This window comes from Triticum aestivum, chromosome 7A (assembly GCF_018294505.1).
Source record: "Triticum aestivum cultivar Chinese Spring chromosome 7A, IWGSC CS RefSeq v2.1, whole genome shotgun sequence".
NCBI classification, from domain to species: domain Eukaryota; kingdom Viridiplantae; phylum Streptophyta; class Magnoliopsida; order Poales; family Poaceae; genus Triticum; species Triticum aestivum.
Window position 1 is genome coordinate 525,506,367 of NC_057812.1, and position 22,445 is coordinate 525,528,811.

At 40.7% G+C, this 22,445-nt stretch overlaps 1 protein-coding gene across 1 annotated transcript; it reads right to left on the bottom strand.

Moving 5' to 3' along the window:
- Positions 1-20,938: 20,938 nt before the first annotated feature.
- LOC123151688 (uncharacterized) lies at positions 20,939-22,178 on the bottom strand. Its single transcript, XM_044571356.1, has one exon. The coding sequence runs from the start codon at positions 22,098-22,100 to the stop codon at positions 21,342-21,344; it is 759 nt and encodes a 252-aa protein (XP_044427291.1). The 5' UTR covers positions 22,101-22,178; the 3' UTR covers positions 20,939-21,341.
- Positions 22,179-22,445: the final 267 nt, after the last annotated feature.

Genomic DNA, 22,445 nt, shown 5'->3' on the forward strand with positions numbered 1-22,445 from the left:
AAGCGTAACCCCAGAGGAATACATAAGGGACACTTTACGGAACATTTCAGACTCCGAAAAGGAATAGGTATGTGGTTCGGTAAGTAAACCGACTCCAAAACCATTTTTAAGGCAATATTTCTCCGTTTTGGAATATTTAGAAAAATAGAAAAATAAGCAGCAGTCCGGAAAGGACACGAGGGTGGAGGGCGCGCCCTACTCCCCTGGGCGCGCCCCCTACCTCGTGGGCACCTCGTGTGCTCTCCGGACTCCATTTTCTTACAGGACACGTATTTTGGTCAGTAAAAATTCATTATATAACCTCTCGTGGGTTTTGACTCCCGTATCACGCAAAAATCTCCTGTTTGTGTTTCAAGGTATTGCTGCTGCAGATTAGAGTAGGATGTCTTCGCAAGAGTCAGTCGGGGAGAGCCGGGTGTCTCATCAGGCACCGAGATCAACGACAGACGATCATGTTGACCCCTTTGGGCCAGCAACGAAGGACGAGATGGAGGTTGATTTGAAGAGGATAGATGCCATGGAAGAGGATCAAGAAGCCACTTCCCGCCTCCAAGTTGGATTCACAATGGGAGAACTACAGAGCTCAGCTATTCCAAACTCGGTTATCCCTTCCAATGTTAGATTTCTTTCTTATGAGAATATGAAAAAGAGTGTCACTGGTTCTCCCGCAGCTATGCAGCACCCTTGGGTGCAGGGAGCTTTAGCTGTTACAGGAAAACTCCAAAAGGAAATAATGGACCTCAAGCAGCAAGTCAACAAGCTTGAGGAGGAGAATCGTACCTTGAGGGGCATCATCGCCAAGAACATCACATCACCATCCCCGAAAAAGAGACATAATCACATGGGTATGGGCACTCCACTTGGCAACTGCCAAGCTTGGGGGAGTGCCCCGGTATCGTATCACCATCACTTTTATCTTTACCGTTTTTCTTAGTTCGATGCTTTTGGTAATACCTTGATCTAGTAGAATAAAAGTTATTAGTATGATCTAGTTGTGAGTTTTGCTTTATTATCCTTCTATGTAATCGAGTCTGTGAGCTATATAATAAAGATTAGTGTTGAGTCAAGGGCTTGATTATTTTGCCATGATCCTAAGTGAATAAAAGAAAAAAGAAATAAATAAAAAGAAACAAAGAGATCATGTGACTCTTATGGAGAGTAATGAGCTCACATAGAAAGAAAATGATGAATAAAAGTTATTGAGGGTTGACAAACATAGTTTTGGTCATCGTTGCAATTAATAGGAAGTAATAAAGAAAGAGAAGTCTTCACATATAAATATACTATCTTGGACATCTTTTATGATTGAGAGCACTCATTAAAATATGACATGCTAAAGAGTTGACATTGGACAAGGAAGACAACGTAATGGGTTATGTTTTCTTACATCTGAGATAAATTATATTGTCTTGGATCCTCCAACATGTTGAGATTGCCTTTCCCCCTCATGCTAGCCAAATTCATTGCACCAAGTAGAGATACTACTTGTGCTTCCAAACACCCTTAAACCAGTTTTGCCATGAGAGTCCACTATACCTACCTATGGATTGAGTAAGATCCATCAAGTAAGTTGTCATCGGTGAAAGCAATAAAAATTGTTCTCTAAATATGTATGATTGATTGGTGTGGAAGAAATAAGCTTTATACGATCGTGTGATATGGAAGTAATAAAAGCGACAGACTGCATAATAAAGGTCCATATCACAAGTGGCAATACAAAGTGACGTTCTTTCACATTAGGATTTTGTGCATCCAACCATAAAAGCGCATGACAACCTCTGCTTCCCTCTGCGAAGGGCCTATCTTTTACTTTTATCTCCTACATTGCATAAGAGTCATGGTGATTTTCACCCTTCCTTTTTACATTTTATCCTTTGGCAAGCACAATATGTTGGAAAGATCTTGTTATATATGGCTAATTGGATGTGAGTTTTCATGAACTATTACTGTTGACATTACCCTTGAGGTAAAACATTGGGAGGCAAAACTATAAGCCCCTATCTTTCTCTGTGTTCGATTAAAACTCCATACCCATAAGTATTGTGTGAGTGTCAGCAATTGTGAAAGATTATATGATAGTTGAGTATGTGGACTTGCTGAAAAGCTCTTATACATTGACTCTTTCCTATGTTATGATAAATTGCAATTGCTTCAATGACTGAGATTATAGTTTGTTAGTTTTTAATGAAGTTTATGATTCATACTTGATATTGTGATTGAATTATTACTCTAGCATAAGATATCATATGACAAGAATTATATAAGTTGTTGTTCTAAGAATGATCATGATGCCCTCATGTTCGTATTTTATTTTTATCGACACCTTCATCTCTAAACATGTGGACATATTTTTCGATTTCGGCTTTTTGCTTGAGGACAAGCGAGGTCTAAGCTTGGGGGATTTGATACGTCCATTTTGCATCATGCTTTTATATCAATATGTATTGCATTATGGGCTGTTATTACACATTATGTCACAATACTTATGCCTATTCTCTCTTATTTTACAAGGTTTACATAAAGAGGGAGAATGCCGGCAGCTGGGATTCTGGCTGGAAAAGGAGCAAACATTAGAGACCTATTCTGCACAGCTCCAAAAGTCCTGACACTTCACGGATGATGTTTTCCAAATATATAAAAAACATTGAGCGCAAGAACTTCACCAGGGGGGCACACCATGCCCACGAGGGTGGGGGGCGCGCCCTACCCCCTGGGCGCGCCCCCTACCTCGTGGGCCCCCTGATGGCCCTCCGGTGACCATCTTCTGCTATATGGACTCTTTCGATGGGAAAATAATCATAAGCCATCTTCTCGGACGAAACTCCGCCGCCATGAGACGGAACCTTGGCGGAACCAATCTAGGGTTCTGGCGGGGCTGTTCTGCCGAGGAAACTTCCCACCTGGAGGGGGAAATCATCGCCATCGTCATCACCAACGCTCCTCTCATCGAGAGAGGATAATCTCCATCAACATCTTCATCAGCACCATCTCATCTCAAAACCCTAGTTTATCTCTTGTATCCAATTCTTGTCTCCAAGTCCGGGATTGGTGCTAGTAGGTTGCTAGTAGTGTTAATTACTCCTTGTAGTTGATGCTAGTTGGTTTAATTGGTGGAAGATCATATGTTCAGATCCTATATGCACATTAATACCCCTCTGATTATGAACATGTTTATGCTTTGTGAGTAGTTACTTTTGTTCCTGAGGACATGGGAGAAGTCTTGCTATTAGTAGTCATGTGAATTTGGTATTCGTTCGATATTTTGATGAGATGTATGTTGTCTCTCCTCTAGTGGTGTTATGTGAACGTCGACTACATGACACTTCACCATTGTTTGGGCCTAGAGGAAGGCACTGGGAAGTAATAAGTAGATGATGGGTTGCTAGAGTGACAGAAGCTTAAACCCTAGTTTATGTGTTGCTTCATAAGGGGCTGATTTGGATCCATATGTTTCATGCTATGGTTAGGTTTACCTTAATACTTTTGTTGTATTTGCGGATGCTTGCCATAGAGGTTAATCATAAGTGGGATGCTTGTCCAAGTAAGGGCAGCACCCAAGCACCGGTCCACCCACATACCAAATTATCAAAGTACCAAACGCGAATCATATGAACGTGATGAAAACTAGCTTGACGATATTCCCATGTGTCCTCGGGAGCGCTTTACATCATATAAGAGTTTGTCCAGGCTTGTCCTTTGCTACAAAAGGATTGGTCCACCTTGCTGCATCTTATTTACTTTTGTTACTTGTTGCTCGTTACAAATTATCTCATCACAAAACTATCTATTACCACTTATTTCAGTACTTGCAGAGAATACCTTGCTGGAAACCGTTTATCATTTCCTTCTGCTCCTCGTTGGGTTCGACACTCTTACTTATCGAAAGGACTACGATAGATCCTCTATACTTGTGGGTCATCAAGTACGCAAACAAAAGATATGATTGATATATTTGTGTATCTGTAGGAGTCAATATAGATGCCCTGATCCTGCTATTGGTTATTGGCCTGAAGATGTTATGGTTCATGTATGCACATTACCTAACATGCAGGGTCACATGTTTAAGGGTCATTGATTTGTTGAATACTACAAGTGCTAGGAACATGGGAGAAATACACCTGAATAGTTCCGGAAAGATCAAAAATGTTACAGAGAAAAAAATAAGAGAGTTTCATAGGAAACGGATTTTTTTTCAAAAAATGGGAATGTCTCGGACACAAAAAGGCACATGAAGGTCCAAAAAGGTTTTGAATATTTTGGAACTATCCAGAAAGTTCTGAGAGTCCCTATGGGTTGCCCCTGGAAGGCCCAAGAGGTGGCAACCGCTTGGGCCAAAGGGGCTCATGTAAGGGGGCGCTCCCAACTTGACTTGAGGGGCAAGCAAGTGGGCGACTAGGGTTTTGGAGCATGCCCCTCCTGGTATGGCAGGCCCTAGGGAAGAGGGAGTCCCTCCTCCAAGCCAAACCCCTCTCCTATGACTATATATACTTGATGAGGGCCAGCCCTCGAAACACGTCTTTGTGCTTGAAGGTTGAGCCCCCCCCCCTCTCCGTTGGGAAATTTCTCTCTGCCATTAGGCTACTCCACCACCACCTCTAGTCTCTAGTAGTTCTTTGTTCAACTCTGATAGATCGGTGATTCCGGACGCATGGACATCGGTTGAGGGATCGTTTCATCAGTCCTCGAACGAGAGAAACAATTCTCAGGGCTGGAATGTTTAATCCTAGTTGCGGGAATCTGCATCAACATCTTCACCAACCTCTAATATCCGTTGCGTAGTCGGTAAGATCGATATCAGATCAAAACGTCTTCGCATCTTCACATAGTGATCCTATGCTTTGTCGTAGGTCGATTATTTTGTTTTCTTATACGTTTCACAACACTTATATTATTATGTCATGTTGTTTTTGTTGGTTTGATTCTTTATGGACTTGACTATTTCCTGCACACTACAGGGAAGATCCCGTGATTCCACGCATTTCTGGGGGATCATCTCTGACCCAAGTTCGTTAATCACCGATGGCTTCCAGTTCTTTTGTATGGGCAACACAAGTGGCTATCAAAAAAGCTTTATTTTTAATAGAGTTTGTGCGGATGAACGAATGACAGTATTAATGCTCTGTTCATATTGCAGTCTCTTTATTGAAGTGTTAGGAGTATTTCTTCTTACAAAGATTGATACCACAGAAAAGATATCTCCAAGAGATATCATTGTACTTCTTAGTAGTAAGAGTTACTTTGTATTTTCTCGGATACTAGATCCAAAGTACTGTATTTGTAATGGTTACGAGTATGAATAAAGTAACAAATGTTTCCAGAAATAACTAAAACCAGGAAAATGAAATGGAATGGGGTAGATAGGGTAAATCACATTTGACGCTCTTGCCAGAACACACATGCAATCTGTGTTCTGGTTTTATTTTTATTTTTTCATCCATTTTTCTCTGTTTTCATTGATTTTTATATTCTTTCTTTTTTTCTTTGTTTCGCTTCAGGTTTTTTATCTGCTTCTTGGTTTTCACTGTGTTTTTTCCTTTCTTTCTTTTTTTCATCGTTTTCCTTCGGGTTTGTTTGTTTGTTTCTTGTTTTTCTTCGGTTTTCTTTGTTTTCTCTCTGGTTTCATTGTTTTTATATACAAATTTTGAATATATATATATATATATATATATATATATATAATGCATGTTTATCATTTTTTTAAATGCTTGATTAACATTTCTGAAATACCATATTAACATTTTTTCAATACACAATCAACATTTTCTCCATACACATTTAATATTTTTCAACTACCTGATTAACATTTTTTAAATAACAATTTAATATTTTTAATACGTGGTCAACATTTACCCTATACACTTAAAAAAGATTCAAATGCAAGTTTATCATTTTTTCTATACACATTTAACATTTTCTGAATGTAAGTTTAACATTTTTTATATACACATTTAACATTTTGCAAATAATTTTTTAAAACATGGTCAACATTTTTTATACATGATTAACATTTTCCAAATGCAAGCTTAACATGTTTTGAATGCATGGTCAACATTTTGTGTATTCATTTTTTTTCATATGCTTGATTAACATGTTTCAAATACTTGCTTAAAACTTTTTTTAAAATCTTGATTAACAATTTATAAATACATGATCAACATTTTTCACATACATTTTATATTTTTTGTATACATTTTTATATGCACGGTCAATATTTTTTATACACATTTAACATTTTTCAAATGCATGATTAACATTTTTCAATATATTACCTATTTGACGTGATTCCCTCTCTGATGCAAATAGTCGGGCTTTCCCACAGGAGGACCGAAGCCAGTGCTAAGATGCCCGGCCCATTAGCTAGCATACCGACGAAATTTGTTCCAGAATTAGGAACCGTTGGAGGGAGCGCCTATTTGGCGCCTTCAGCATCGCCGAAGGCAGCTGGCGCCTACGACAGCGCCTCGTGGACCAGTCCACCAACGCGCACACAGAAAACAATAGCGCGAAAAAAGAGATAAATACATTAATGATGTCTGAACTTGCCATGGATGTTCACTTTAGTGTCTAAAGTTGAAAAATACGCTGAACTGGTTCTAAAACTTGATTGACTCGTGTAAATACGGTGCCAATCTTATTTGTAGACGTGTAGTGTGCAGATGCGGCCCCGAATTTGTTGACATGGCATGGGGCCAATTGTAGTGACGAAGCAAGATTACTTTAATAATATATATGTCCTTATGACAAGTGGCCCCATATGTCAGAACAAATAGAAAATTGAAATTAAAAATAGTGCACGATCAGACTCGAATATACGACCTGCAGGTTCAAGAGAGCATACGCGGACGACTACACCACACACTGTATGATTGCAATTTTGGTCACCACATATTAATGAATGATAAACAAAAAGGATTCTTTTTTTGCGAGGAAACAAAAAGGATTCTGGTGCTTAAATGCGCTGCATCCAGTGGGCCATTTAGGACATGTTATTTGTTTAGAGAGAAATGTAAAAGGTATGTAAATTATATTCATAATAATAAATTTTAGATTCAAATATTCGTGTGTTATTAATAATTACCTCATGTATGGATTGTATTCACTAAACATTTAAAATTGTATTTAACGAACATTCTTAAATATAATCCATGATTGTATAATTTAAAGTTTGTACTTACTAAACATTTTTAAACACTCATGGCTTATATTTAAACTGTTGTTTTCTAAATAATAAGTGAATATTTCTAAAAATTAAAGGAACTTTTTTTAGTAAGTTATTTTATCACATACATCTATATATTTATTGTATCTCCACATAAATATTTGTGTATCATGAGGTTATTATTTATGTACCAAAAATATTTATAACCCACAACATGACATGGGGCCTGTTTTTAAAAAATTAGCAATACGTGCACACAGATATTTTTATACCACAAGGCAATTATTAATGACACAAATATTTGTATATCAAGAAGTAATTATTAATAATACACAAAAATTTGAATGTAACTTTTATTATTATGAATTATAATTTACAGACTTTTAACATTTTAAAAAAAGTTAATCTGTACTAAATGGGCACCCTATGCAGCCTATTTAAGCACCAAAAGTCATGCTATCATACATAAAGCAGTGCACGCCTTAGTTTACACTGTTGCTTCTTCGGTGTAGTGGTCAGCGCGTGAATAATCAAAGAGCAGGTCGCGGTTCGGCTCCAAATGAGCATAATTTTACCTTCCATTGTTTTCCTTCTATACTGACAGGTGGGGTGCCACGTCAGCACATATACGTCTACATATGTGTTTAGCACTATATTTGCACACATTAGCCAAGTTTTAGAACCAGTTCAATGTATTTTTCAAATTTAAGCACTAAACTAAACATCCATTACAAGTTCAAGCACCATTAGTGTAATTACCTCGCGAAAAAACATATAAAAGGTAGCTCTCTACGAATCAAACTCGTGACCTTACACTTGTCTTTGAGTTTGGCCAACGGTACAGCTACTGGATCCTAGTGACTCACTTTAGCGTCAATTGTTTTAAGAACCAGCATAGCCGCACTACTTTTTGTACAGTGCCTCGCTTAGATTTTTGAATTATTTGAAAACATTAATGAAAAACTTGAACTTTTGGAAGAAAAAAATGTGAACAAATTAGGAAAGCTCATGAACATGCATAAAAAAGTTGGCCAATGGAAAAAATTATTCATGTATTCAAAGAAATTCACTGATTCATTTCAAAAAATGTGCACTAATTTACGAAAAAGTTCACAACAATGAAAAACGATCATGAGTTTGAAAACAGTTCACGGATTTGATAAACAATCATCAAATTTGGAACAGTTAATTAAATTTGGAAAAAAAGTTCATTGTTTTTTTAAATCATATATTTAAAAAAACTTCACTGATTTATAAAAAATAAAAATTGAAAAAAATTCATCGCTTTGAAAAAAAGTTCTTTAATTTAATAAAAATCATGAATTTTACAAAAAATATCATCAATTTTTTTAAGTTCACGAAGTTGCAAAAAGTTCGTGGATATTGAAAAAAGTTCATCAGTTTTGGAAAAAAAAGTTCACGAACAAAAACCGGACAAAAAAACTGAAAGAAGAAAAAACAAGAAAAAACAGCCAACGAAAAAGAAAAACTAGAGTGACCTTTTTAGGGCTGCAAGTTGGTGCAGAGACAAAACAAGAAAAAAATAGTAGGTAGCCACGAGTTGTGAGGTGACCCTGCTGGTTATCGCTATGAGTAGATCGATCCCATGCACGCATATTTTTCTTCTTTTGAAGAAGGCAAAAGAAAAAAAAAAGGACCAAGCCCAGGCCAGAGCAGGGAGTGCACCGGTTTACCAAAAACGAAGAAACGGTCTTAAGCGCCAGGTAGGAAATGTCACCGTCTGAAGGTTCCTGAATGACTTCCTTTTTTGGTTTTCGGAACTTATTAGAAGCCTCTGATCTTATTTTTATTGTTCCATTTTGTTTTCTTCATGGTTATTTTCTGATTTTAGTTTTACTTTTCCTATATTTTCCTTTTAAAATCATGGAATTTCTATGAAAAACACGACTAAAAAATGCTTCTGTACATTATTATTTTTTTGCAAATGTTCTCAAGTTCTGAAAAATATTCAGTTATTGAAAAATATTCCAATTTCTGAAAAACAAATCTGAATTCTTTTGAATTTTTTTTAAAACTCTTCGTATTTTCAAAAACAATGTTCACCTATTTAGATTTTTTTTGAAAATATCGCATATGCTCGTGTTTTTTTTAAATGTTCATGAACATTTTGAAAAAGATGAAACTTTTTCCAAAAAAGTTCACAAAAACTTTAGAAATGCTGGCCATTTTTGTGTGAACATGCAACTTTTTTGGGCAAATAACAAAAAATGATGGAACACTTGAAAAAACCAGTAGATTAAAAATATGTACGAGCCGGTACGATATTAAGTCTCTATTGTAGTGGGAATGGGCCGACCACGTGCTAGAACTACGGAAGGGGCCAGCCCATTTGGAGCCTAGAGTGGGCGAGCACTAGATTTAACGGCTCTATGAGCGATATATAGAATAGACGCACCACAGATAGGGATGAGCATCCAACTGGAGGTTACCCTCGCGGGGACCTTCATGGGTCACTTTTGGTGCCTTAGAGCACACCAAGTGTTGTGTGTCCAGCAGCCGTGAGTGTCCAGCAGCCGTCACGTATTGTGTGTTGGACACTCACTCTGGATTTTTTTACTTTTCTATACGCGTTTCTGGGTTTTTAAATATGTTTTCAGATTTTCAAATTTCCATAGATTTGGGAGAAAAAACTCACAAGTTTTTTGTGTGAGAAAAATTTGTGCTTCCACTAGAAGCACATATTTGTTTCTTGTGGAGGTACAATTTTGCTTACGTGAACAACAAAGTTGTGCTTCTCAGAAAGGGAGAAATTATGTGCTTCTCAGAAAGGGAGAAATTATGTGCTTCCACGAGAAGCACAGATTAGCTTCTCGTGATGGCATATATTTGATTTCGCAAAAAGTACAGTTGTGCTTCTCAGAAAGGGAAAATTATGTTTTCACGAAAAGCACATATTTGCTTCTCGTGGAGGCACATGTTTTTTTTCGCGAGAAGAATTGTGTTTCTGGTAAAAAAAAGTGTGCTTCTCGCAAAAAAAATCTGCCTACACGAGAAGCACATATTTGCTTCTCATGGAGGTACAGATAATAATAAAAATATGCTTCCACAAGAAACACATATTTGCTTTGCATGGAGGCACAGATTTGCTTTCGTGAGAAGCACAGTTTGCCAAAACCATAACATGGGATCTTGTTCGAAGATCTCTATGCGGGAAATTAAATGGTGAAAATGGTCTGGCATTTGGATGCATGGTTCAAGAGATAAAACGTTTCGAATGAGCGAATCTCCAGGGAAAAAAACTCCTAGGTTGCGACAATGCGCCACTTGTAGAAGGTGAGAGTGACCTTTGCAAGGATTAACCCTGAAGTAGTGATTTCATAAATAGGGGTCTCGAAAGATAAATTGAACATGAAAACACACACACTATATTTGGGCCTTGCATTGGGACATACTTCTACCGTTGTTCTGCTGGGGTGGGTGACGACCAACATTCTTCTAATGTTGTCAAGGAAAAAACTAACATTCTAATTGACAACCCCACCTAAAAATATAGTAGTTCCTAAAAACAAGAAACTGAAAACTACGATTTTGTCATAGGAAAACTCCACCATCTCTGAGGTACTCTTTTCTCCTGTTCTGAAAAGACTTTTTTCCTTGTTTGTTGTGACACCTCTTATTGGTATGCAAGCTATTAGAAAACCAAAACATTTAAGCTAGTTTAAGGTTGTAGTAACTCAACCTTTTTTTGGCAAATTCTAAAAAGCTACTCATTGCTACATCTATAAAATACACAATGCATTATAAATCATGTAGCCAAACTTCGTTTAATTTGACAACTCGTCATGAAAAATGGCTTCACATGTAAACTAGGCAAAATAAAAATATGCAACTATCCAGGCCACCACACCAACTTAGAATGCATGCGTGCATATAGCCATCACAAAAAATTATCATGAGCAAGAAAAGATAAAAAATGATGGCACACAAAATAAAATGAAAATGAAAACAAATTGTCGAATGCAACAACACACCAACAAGTTAACCACAAGATTTTCAAGGAGGGGGGGGGGGGGCTCATACCTTGAAATTCAAGCTTTATACAACATCTCCAAAGAAGGAAACAACATATATACAGCGTCCTAGTCAAATCCAGCCGATGAAGGTAAGATGGAAGGGTTCCACAATATATAATTTTGTAATCTTTTTATCCCACCCAAATTACCATCTATCTAATTATAGGTAGCAACTTTTTTTCCCGAAACTAATAAGCAAAATAGGTGTTCGACGATATTATATTATAAGAAGGAAGTTAACCAGTTAATTCGAGAAAAAGGAGGGGGAAAAACCGCACAGCGGACACCTTACCTAAATAATCTCTTGCCCACAGATGAGACAACACAAACAATCACAAAACACAGACGCACGCTACCGAAAGACTGCGCTCCAGTTAGAAAAAAGATGCACCAGTAATTACCTACACATGGAAGCTAGAAAGATATCACATATCACCATTACAGAAATTCTCCTGTGCCGCACTTCGCAAAGCACACCCACATTACGAGAGACAATCGACAACGTCGACACAAAAACCTCCTACATGATGGGTCTTGAGTGGGATTTGAACGCGAGGTGTCGACCTCTCACTGGACGACTCATCAAAATATCTGCCAAGTTATTGAGCCCAACGGTCAAGCAGTGTCCTGTGTGGAAAAGAAGGCCTCACAAGTCAATCTCGAAGAATTATCACCACCAAAGAAAGCTAGGTTTTCACATTAATAACAATCAACGAAAGCATGGCAGTAACATAAAACCATTACTGAGACAGGGAGCCACTAGTGTGACTTGCATTGTTTGTGCCCATCGATGACGACGACAAGTAGCAGCCAGGGCCAATTATTTCTCCCTAACATCTTTTTTCCTTTGGTGATGTCGACATGCATATGGTGTTGGAGTTGCTTTGTTAGTTTCTATTGCATTTTAGCTTGCTTTAGAGTCTTATCGACTGGTCACTGTATGTATATGCATGTGGGCCCCTTTAGCCAACGTCCGTGCATCAGCATCAAACTTAAAAGTGCATTATGTACATGGAGTACGTTTGTGGTGTACGTGGTAGCGAGCTAGCTACGTGTGCTTGCTTGATCAAAGAAGGCAAGGGCTACCTTTCTTTCTTTAATCTGTGCGGACCAAGGAGGCGAACGTGTCGGGGGCAATTGTTGCTTAGTGATTGGTTTAGCTCGCTCGCTCCCATGACCATGGGCAGCGTCTACCACCAACGATGTCTCATTCTTGCTACGCATGTCTCTCCGATTTCATGGCTGGCCTAGAGGCCAGGGATGATGACGGAAAGTCATCTTCTGCTCCCGAGCTCATTTGAGCCCGGGATGAATAATAAAATTCCAAAAATAAACAAAAACATTCATAAAATTCTGAATTTTTTTGACGCAAACATTGACAAAAGTTCTTAGTACCTCAAAATATTTTCAAAAAAAATAACACTTTCAAAGCATCAATTTTTTTCTGTGACTTCCACGAATGTTATTTTGTGATGAAATTTATGAGAATTGAGAACTTTTGTCAATGTTTGCACCACAAAATCAGAATTTTTTGAATTTATTTATTTATTTTTGGATTTACTGTTCATCCAAACTCATTTGTGCTCGGGCTAAAAAACACCACATCTGGATGATGATGCCACTCCATGAAAGAATGCATCAGCAACCACACCACACAAATTAATTTTGAAACTTCAGTTACGACTAGAAAAAAATTATCCGCTTGCTATGAATGCTAGTCGCTAGGAAAAAGTTTCAGCGGCCCCCAACGTTGTCCTCCCTGAACGACTCAACATCTCTTCCTTCCCACCGCTTTCTCGCTGTTGTCGGGCGAAGCCCGCACAGTGGACAAGGGTGGTGGAGGTTGGTCGCATGGCGGCGCTCTTGTCAATGACCAGTGGGGTGGCTTCCCGAGCCCCTTCCTCCACCGGGTCTTGGGCTTCCCCCATAGACTCTCCTCCTGTGCCATCATCGTCAGCTTGCCTGAGGTGGTAGCAAATCTCTTGCTCTAGTGGGCAGCAACTTGAGGCAAAGGGTATGACTGTGCAGCAACAACAACAACAATAACATTTTCTGCGAGGCATGTGGTCTCTGTTGGCGAGGTGTTGCTGGCAACGATCATGTATACAGGTACGTGGGCAACAACAGTGGCTTTCTGTGTCCTATGAGGTGGTCATCCGGTCGGGCACTGGTGTTGTTGTGGTCCTGTGCTGCTAGGTGGTTGTCGCGACCAACCAGAGGGTCTTGGATCTTTGTATCCGACTACAACAACGAGTGTGTCTTGCCAAAAAAAGTTGTCGGCACCAACGAGGACGCTACAGAGCTGCCAGAGCGTCCTAGCTGGGATTTTGGCGATGCTGGCGACCTTCATTCCTTGTAAATATTCATCGTAGTTGTGGAGACCTTCACTGTTCAGAGCCATTGGTGGTGACCAACTCTTGTGGCAGCTTGTCTGCCTGGTTGTGCGGCATGCTCTTCACTTGTGTGGCATTTCACGTCAAGACCGTGTTACGCAAGTAGCTGCGGAGATCGTGGAAAATGGTTGGCGACATCACATGCCGACTTTGATTTGGCGGCGCTTCTTGAGTGCCCGGTCTCAAGGTCCGGAGTGAAAACCCTATGCCTAATCGTAGTAGGTTATATGACGATGGCCTTGTGCCATTACCTTGTTAAAGGCATGCGTCCAGACTTGATCTTCGGGGTGGAAAACCAGAATCTAGCCTTCATTGGTTGGATCCGATGACAACGTTGCTTGAACAACGTTCTGTCCCAGAGGCTTTGCCACGGGGAACATTTTTCATTGTCATTGTGATGTCATGAAATGGTTGGTGCATATGGTCGTTGTTGTGGTTCATGGGTCATTGTCCGATCATTTTTGAAGAAAAAAAAATCTTCCTCTACTAAGGCATACTCTCGGTTTTGTATGACTTCACTCTTTATCTGTGTGGTTTTTGTGTGTGTTGATGTTGGATGTGTCCATCGTAGTCATGCAGCGACAACGTGTTTAGTCATTGAATTTGTATCCCCTTGATTCTTCATTTTAAGTTAACAAAACCCAACATTTATATTAAAAAAATGCTAGCGGATAATAGTTACTAACTTGAATTGAGCTGTGAATTGGTTCCATTAGCAGTTCAACGGGATCAGTCAGCCAGCAGCCAGTCGGTGGAGGTACTTTAATTTGCTGCTTTTAGTGGCTGGTGATTGGTCTCAATCCAAAACCCCAATGCAGCCCATCAGGATTGCTCGCAACTGCCAAGAGAAAAAGGCGGGCGCACACTGCGAGTCCCACAAGGGGACACGCCTAGCGCTCTAGCTTAGCCACAGGAAGATCAGATCAGCCTCTCGGTCTCGGGTAGCAACAGTTCCTTGATGCCTTACTCACTAAGCAATAGCCAATAGGGGAGTAGTAGCCACCTGATCAGCCTGGCCACAACAGTGTGCTGGTTTGGTGTCAAGTTGCTGTTGCTGCGTCGTAGGGTATGATTGATTGGCTTGGCAGCGTGCGTTGTGTTGCACAAAATTGGGAAAGTGGTCTTGTTTTTGTACCCTTCCAAATTAAAGACATTTTTCTATGGACTGTACTCTATGGTACACAGTAGTACCACGGCACTCGTTGAAATCCCATTGATTTTTCTAAGGGTTGTTGGTTCCAGCAATGGTTTTCACGTCTAATTAGATGTCATAGTTTCTTAAGCGTGACTTTGAATTTTTTAATTCGCTATGGTACAGTAGTACCACGGTACTCGTTCAAACCCCATTGATTTTTCTAAGGGTTGTTGGTTCGGTTGTCATGGAAATTCACTTTGGCACATGGGAGCATATGCTCCTGCCATTAAAGCAAACATTTCAAATTGAAAAAACCGAACAAAATATTGTTGTGTACATCTCGATATTCTATGTGCATATGCCAAGTTTCATGGAAAACCGGCATTTTGTGTTGCTTGCGTAAAAAGATAAAAAAATGTCTCGTGAAAAGCTCTTTTTAACACTCATTTTTGATTTTCTACAGGCACAAAAAATTGTCGTTTTTCGCAAAACGACTTTGTGAGCACATAGAATGTTGAGATGTATGCGTGAAACATTTTATTAGAATTTTGTGACATTTTAAAATATTTTAAAAATGCATTTTAAAAACCAGGAGCACATGCTCCTGGGTGCCAAAACGCCACTCTCGGTTGGAAGTTCATATTTACGCATCTAGTGCTTGAATCCTCGCTCTCGTAATCCAAAGGTCGAGTGAAATACTCAAATTTTCTGGTCTGCTGTTTAATTTGGAAAAAAAAATTCAATGTTCAGTGCACAAATGAAATGTTCATAATTAAAGTCATTTGCATAGGCATTTGCTATATTTGAACTATGCTGGATGAAGTCGTCATCCCCCCATACAACTCCATCATCCCATAAAGAATTACTTCTTTGTGCTAGTTGAATTTAGAAACCGTACTGAAGTATACCATAGGTGCACGCACAACGGCATCACACCTCCGTACTCACGCAGCCCATACTGAAGAACGGAGTGGCGGAATTTCTAGAGATTAATGAATCACCACATGCACCTCGTGTTGCTAAATTGCCTCTCCGACTAAGTAAATTCTCTCATAATGAGGCACACAAGGCATCAGACCAGAGGCTTGATTAGTGGGCTAGGGTATAACCACCGTCACAACCATCCTACCACACATGTTGATTCTCTTGAAATAACTTTTCCACCTAAGCACTTCTGTAAATTATATCATTAAGGCCTCTGTAAGTTTTTATACCCATGATGATAAAGAGTCATCGATGAATTGAAAGGTACTGCACCAGGAGCATAAACTCCTGGTTGTTTTTCATTCAAATGTCGAAACAAGAAGGGGAAATTTAATATCAATATGTTTGAGGATCTTATGTGCATTACCTATCTGGAGATTATGAGTAGGGATATATGGGTAGATTTCTCATCCAAGAAAAGAAATATTTTTAACAGTTTTGCTAAAGCAAATCTAGATGTGCCATAAGTATTGCACATCTAAGTCCTATGTCATTGATCTTGCGTTGAGATTCGTGTGGATATTTTCTTTTTCTTTTTTCTTTTCCTTTTTTATACTTGATCCATTCACTTAGATGTGCAATAACTAGAGCACATCTAGATGTGCCCTAGACACACCCTATTTTTCATTCAATTTTGTGGACAAAGTTTAGACAATGCTTTAACCATTATCACTATTACTATGTACCTAATATTTAAAGATACTTATGAACTCTTAACTGCTCCAAGCTTTCAGTTTATATACCTCAGTGTTTTTTTTTTCATGTCCTCGTTCATGAGCTGTGTCTAAACAATTCAAACAACAATTTTATGTTATGATGAATTGTGTGCTTCTGATATTTCTGGGTTAAGATATATAAACATTTCTTGAGGAGCATGCATGACTACATGATATTTTAACAGAAGTCATCAATGTAAAACTTTGTACAAATGAAATAAGCACTTTCAATTTCAATAAAATTATTTATGGTTTATTTTTTATTTCATGTTAGTTGAACGTGCTTTCATGATTTACCAGAGTTTGCACCTCGTGCAAGTTTTAGTGCTTAATTTTGGATATACGGGATTTATTTTTTGGCCAGGCTGCAACAATAATATTTTCCTCATGAGACTTTATTGGCTCTTTTTTTGCGAATGAGACTTTATTGGCTTACATATGATTAGAACTGATTGCATGTAAACAATTTCATATTTGTTCGAGCTTTTGCATGAACCACCTTAGTTTCATGCTAAGAAGGGTATAATAATACATTGGACAAAGATTAGAAGGAGAGGATATACTGGACAAAAGAGAAAAAAGATCGATCGATGGGTACGGAGATAATCAGTTTTCAACTAAAACAACTCAATTGAGCACAGTTAATCTCATCTAGCTGTAGATGCTTCAAACTGTATGGTCTACTCTAAGAGCGTGTTTGGTTGTGCTGCCGAAAAATCTTTTGTGAGTTGTGAGTTGTGAGAAAGCTGTTGTGAGGGTTCGGTCATAGGACGCTGACATCTATCGATCTCACTGGAAACTAAGCATTATCCGAAGAAAAGAGGAAAAGAATAATGACAATTTTGACGGCCGATGGTCGTTTATGTTCAACACTATTATCGAAAGCTTGGATCTCAGAGAGATTGAGCTCTTGGGTAGGAAATTCACTTGGGCTAATTCGTTACCGGTTCCGACATTTGAGAAACTTGACCGTGTTCTAGCAAGTGTCGAATGGGAGCAGAAGTTTCCTTTGGTAACTGTGCAGGCATTGACACGAGGTGTCTCGGATCATACACCGTTACTAGTCGACTCCGGAGTTCAAACTTTTGTGGGCAACAAGAACATTTTCTCGTTTGAACTTGCCTGGTTTGAAAGAGAAGGGTTCCTTGAGTTGTTAGCTCGGGAGTGGGCTAATGACTCAGGAGGAAGGATGCCTATCGAGCGATGACAATGCAAGATTCGTCATCCCCGAAGGTTCCTTCGTGGTTGGGCTAAGCACACGCATGGAATTTATAAGGCGGAGAAGGAGAGACTTCTTCTACTTATTCAAAACCTTGAAGTTAAAGCATAAACTTCTATCTTGGATTCCAATGAGTTGGAAACAAAGATAGAGGCTAAGATGCAACTTAAAAAGCTTCTTCGCGAGGAGGAATTGAAGTGGGCGTTGCGAGCTAAGGTTCACAAAATAGTAGAAGGCGAGGATAATACTCAATTCTTTCATATGATTGCTAATGGGAAGCATCGTAAAAAGAGAATTTTCCAACTAGAACAAGACGAAGGGACGATAGTTGGTCAAGACAATCTGAAAGTTTACATTACCAATTATTATAAGCAGTTGTTTGGTCCCCCGGAAGAGACTTTTGTGTCGTTAGATGAGTCTAGGGTTGAGGATGTTCCTCAACTTGAGACTGCCGAGAATGAGCTCCTGACTGCTCCTTTCTCGGAGAAAGAGGTGTTTGAGGCCATTGCACAAATGGAGAATAATAAGGCTCCAGGACCGGATGGGTTTCCGGCGGAGTTCTAGAAAAAGTGCTGGCATTTTATCAAAGAAGATTTGATGCCCATGTTTCAGGAGTTTTTTGAGGGGCAGCTTCAGTTGTTTAAGCTGAATTTTGGGACGATAACTCTTCTTCCTAAGAAGACAGAGGCTATTCGCATTGAGCAGTTCAGGCCTATATGTCTGCTTAATGTGAGTTTCAAAATCTTCACCAAGGTCGGGACGAACAGACTTACGCAGATTGCACACTATGTAGTTCATCCGTCCCAGACTGCTTTCATGCCTGATAGAAACATCCTTGAAGGGGTTGTTGTCTTGCATGAAACGCTCCATGAGATCCACTCAAAAAAACTTGATGGCGTAGTTTTTAAAGTGGATTTTGAAAAAGCATATGATAAAGTTAAATGGCCTTTCCTTCAACAAGCTTTGCGTCTGAAAGGTTTTGATCCGGCCTGGAGAAACCAGATTGATTCCTTTACGCAAAAAGGTAGTGTCGGGATTAAGGTGAATGACGACATAGGACACTATTTCCAAACACACAAGGGGCTAAGGCAAGGAGACCCTATGTCACCGATCCTGTTTAACATAGTGGCTGATATGCTAACTATTTTAATAGGTCATGCAAAGGATGCAGGGCAGGTAGGTGGCCTGGTTCCACATCTAGTTGACGGCGGGATTTCCATTCTTCAGTATGCTGATGATACTCTCATCTTTATGGAGCACGACTTGGCGAAAGCAAGAAACATGAATCTGCTGTTGTGCTTATTTGAACAATTGTCTGGGCTCAAAATCAACTTCCACAAGAGCGAATTGTTTTGCTTTGGAAGAGCAAATGAGGACCAGGAGACGTATCAACAATTGTTCGGATGTGAATTGGGCTCATTACCATTTACGTACTTAGGTATACCCATTCATCATCATAAGCTGACTAACATTGAGTGGAAATGCATCGAGGATCGTTTTGAAAAGAAACTGAGCTGTTGGAAAGGGAAGCTCATGTCATACGGAGGACGATTGATTCTGATTAATTCGGTCCTTACCAGTATGCCTATGTTTCTCTTATCCTTTTTCCTGGTTCCGGTGGGCGTCAGGAAAAGGTTAGATTTCTACCGATCTCGATTCTTTTGGCAGAATGATGAGCTTAAACGAAAGTATAGGCTTGCTAAGTGGGATATTATCTGTAGGCCGAAGGACCAAGGAGGTCTAGGTATTGAAAATCTGGAAGTCAAAAACATATGTCTCCTTAGCAAGTGGCTATTTAAGCTGTCATCTGAGACGGAGGCTACTTGGGCACAGATTTTGCATAATAAGTATCTTTATGCTAAAACCTTGGCTCAGGTGAATGTGAGGCCTTCCGACTCACCATTTTGGAAGGGTTTGATGAGAGTTAAACACCTCTTTTTGAACAAGACAAAATTTATTATCGGGAATGGTGCCACTACGAGGTTTTGGGAGGATACGTGGCTTGGGGAGACCCCCCTTGCACTTCAATATCCTACTTTGTACAACATTGTCCGACGTAGAGAAGCCTACGTTGCAAATGTTTTACAATCCGCTCCCCTCAATATTAGTTTTCGACGGACGCTAGTTGGAAATCGTTGGGAGGCCTGGCTTCATCTTGTTAGACGTTTAATGGAAGTCCGGCTGTCCTAGCAGTCAGATCAGCTGCATTGGAAACTTACGAAGAACGGTGTGTTCTCGGTCAAATCAATGTATCTGGATGTCATTAACTCTAGCGTCATCCCTACCACGATACACGTTTGGAAAGTTAAGGTACCCTTACGAATCAAAGTGTTTATGTGGTTTGTGCATAAACAAGTCATTTTGACTAAGGATAGCCTTGCAAAACGCAACTGGGTGGGCTCGTCTAGATGTAGCTTTTGCGATCATAACGAAAACATCAAACACCTCTTTCTCGATTGTCCGTTGGCTAAGATTCTGTGACGGTCGATTCATATTGCGTTTAATATTAATCAGCCCACCTCTATCAACATGTTATTTGGAACATGGCTTGATGGGGTTGATTCTGATACTGCAAGACACATTCGGGTTGGCGTTTGTGCTTTATTTTGGGAAGTATGGAACTGTAGAAATGATTTAGTCTTTAACAGATCAACAAACATTCACTTTTTGCAGGTTATCTTCAGGGCCACGGCGTTCATCCGTATGTGGTCGCTACTCACTCCGACGGAGGCCAGGGAGCGTTTGGTTACTGCGTCTGCCCGATGGGAGATGGTAGCTCGGGATATTTTCAACCGGTTTGGACGGCGGTCATGTAATAGGATAGACATGTTGTGCTCCTATTGTATTTTGCCAGCCGGTTGTGGCTTTGGGTCTTACCTCTTTTGAGCTTTTGTTTATGTTTGCACTACGACCTTTCAAGACTTTGTTACTAGATTATCCTTTTAATAATATGAGCCGTATGCATCTTTCTGATGCAGAGACTGGGGTACACCCCCTTTTCAAAAAAAAACTAAGCAGTGTACTATACTGGTCCAAAGCAATTAACTGAGATTGAGATATCAGATATCCTCGGATGTTTGACAGGTCGACCGATTCTCCAAAACCAATACGCGAACAACTGAAGAAATTCGGCACTCTGTATTTTTCTATTATTGATTAATGAAAATTTCGTAGAACGATTGTTCTATGGTTCTCGCTTCAAAAGAAAAAAAAAATTGGACAGTCGCTCTACTGTTGTCGCTGTGTTGTGGTACTGGCACCGACTTACGATAACAAAATCAGCAACAAACAATCTGACTGAAGCACTGAGCCATCCTTGTTTGAATTCGATGAACGACAAGTACAAAGCCACAAACTCGATCGGCTAGTCTACCATACACAGCGCATATACATGGCAGGTTGTGCAATCTTGTTACCTACTAGTAGTCGTGAACTAGTGATATAGTACATGCATATGGATCTACAGCAACTGATCAAACACGAAAAATCTCACAGCTAGCTCCAAGAAAGTTATTAGAGTGATAGTAAGTGAGCTCTCTACGTACAAACATGCTTGGTCTATGCACAAGATCACAACCATATATGTACTGGAGCAGGCAGGTTCACACTTCACACTTGGAACGGAAAGATGCATGCGCGCGGGAAGTAGCTAACACCTATATGCATGGACGTTTCGATCGGCACGTAGGCGAGTGTAGCTCCTAGTACGCGACGCCGGCGGCCCGACCCGCGTAGCCGTACTCCGGGGTGGCGGCGGCGAGGTTCTGCTGCCTGCGCAGTTGGTCGTAGAACTTCTTGATGAACTCGTCCGCCTCCTGATCCACCAGCCCGCCCTCCAGATCCGCCGCGTCGTCCCTCAGCGGGAACGGCGAGTCGGTGATCCGCAGCTGCCTCACCGGCGCCGGGCTGCGGCCGAAGCTCGACCACAGCGCGGGGGACGGCGTCGCCACCACGGCGGGGGGCGCCGCACCGCCGTCGCCGACGACCTCGTTCAGCAGCTGCTCGTCGTTGAGGACCTCGAAGACCTTGGCAATGTCGGCCGCGTCGTAGTTGTACCACCCTGGCTCCGCGCCGTTGGCGCCGCGGTGGGTGCGGCGGTTGTTGCGGCGGCGGCGCTTGGCGGGGATGAGTTGGACGGGCGGGTAGGACGGGGTGTTGCTGCAGCTGAACTCCACCTCGCGGCCGGCGCCGCGCGGGCCATAGACGGCGAGCGCGGGGTCGAGGGTGCGGCGCGACAACGACGCCGGCGGAGGTGCCTCCGCGGCCGACCTGGAGGCGGCCTGGTCGTGGTGGCCGTGGGCGCTCATGAGCCTGCTGAGGGCCTTGCCGGCGATCTTGCCGCGGTGGAGGAGGAGCTGGAGGTCCATGGACAGCTTCCGCTTGGACATGCCCTTGCGGAGCATGAACAGCACGGCGCGCACCACGTGCCACAGCCTCCGCGGCGCCATGTTCGGCTCCATCGCTGTCTGTGTGGAAGCACCGACTGAGGAGTGAGAGAGGATTCTTGTCTTCGTTGGGAATGCTTTGCTGCTGTGGGGTTTTAGCACGAGTTGAGGAGGGTGCAGTGGAGAGGCTATTTAAAGGGAGGTAATAATGGAAGAGAAATGGCTAATGGAGTTTATTTTGCGATATTTTAATCAGTGGTGGGAGCTTCGTGTTTGCAGTTGCTTTTGGCTGAATTGCTTGCTGCAAGCTGCTGCTTGGACAAGAACGGGTCACTTGGATTCCTCACTCACTCCTGTCAAGAAAGAGCTCACTTACACGCCCCAAAAGGCCAATTCACCACAATCTTTTTCGGAAACCTA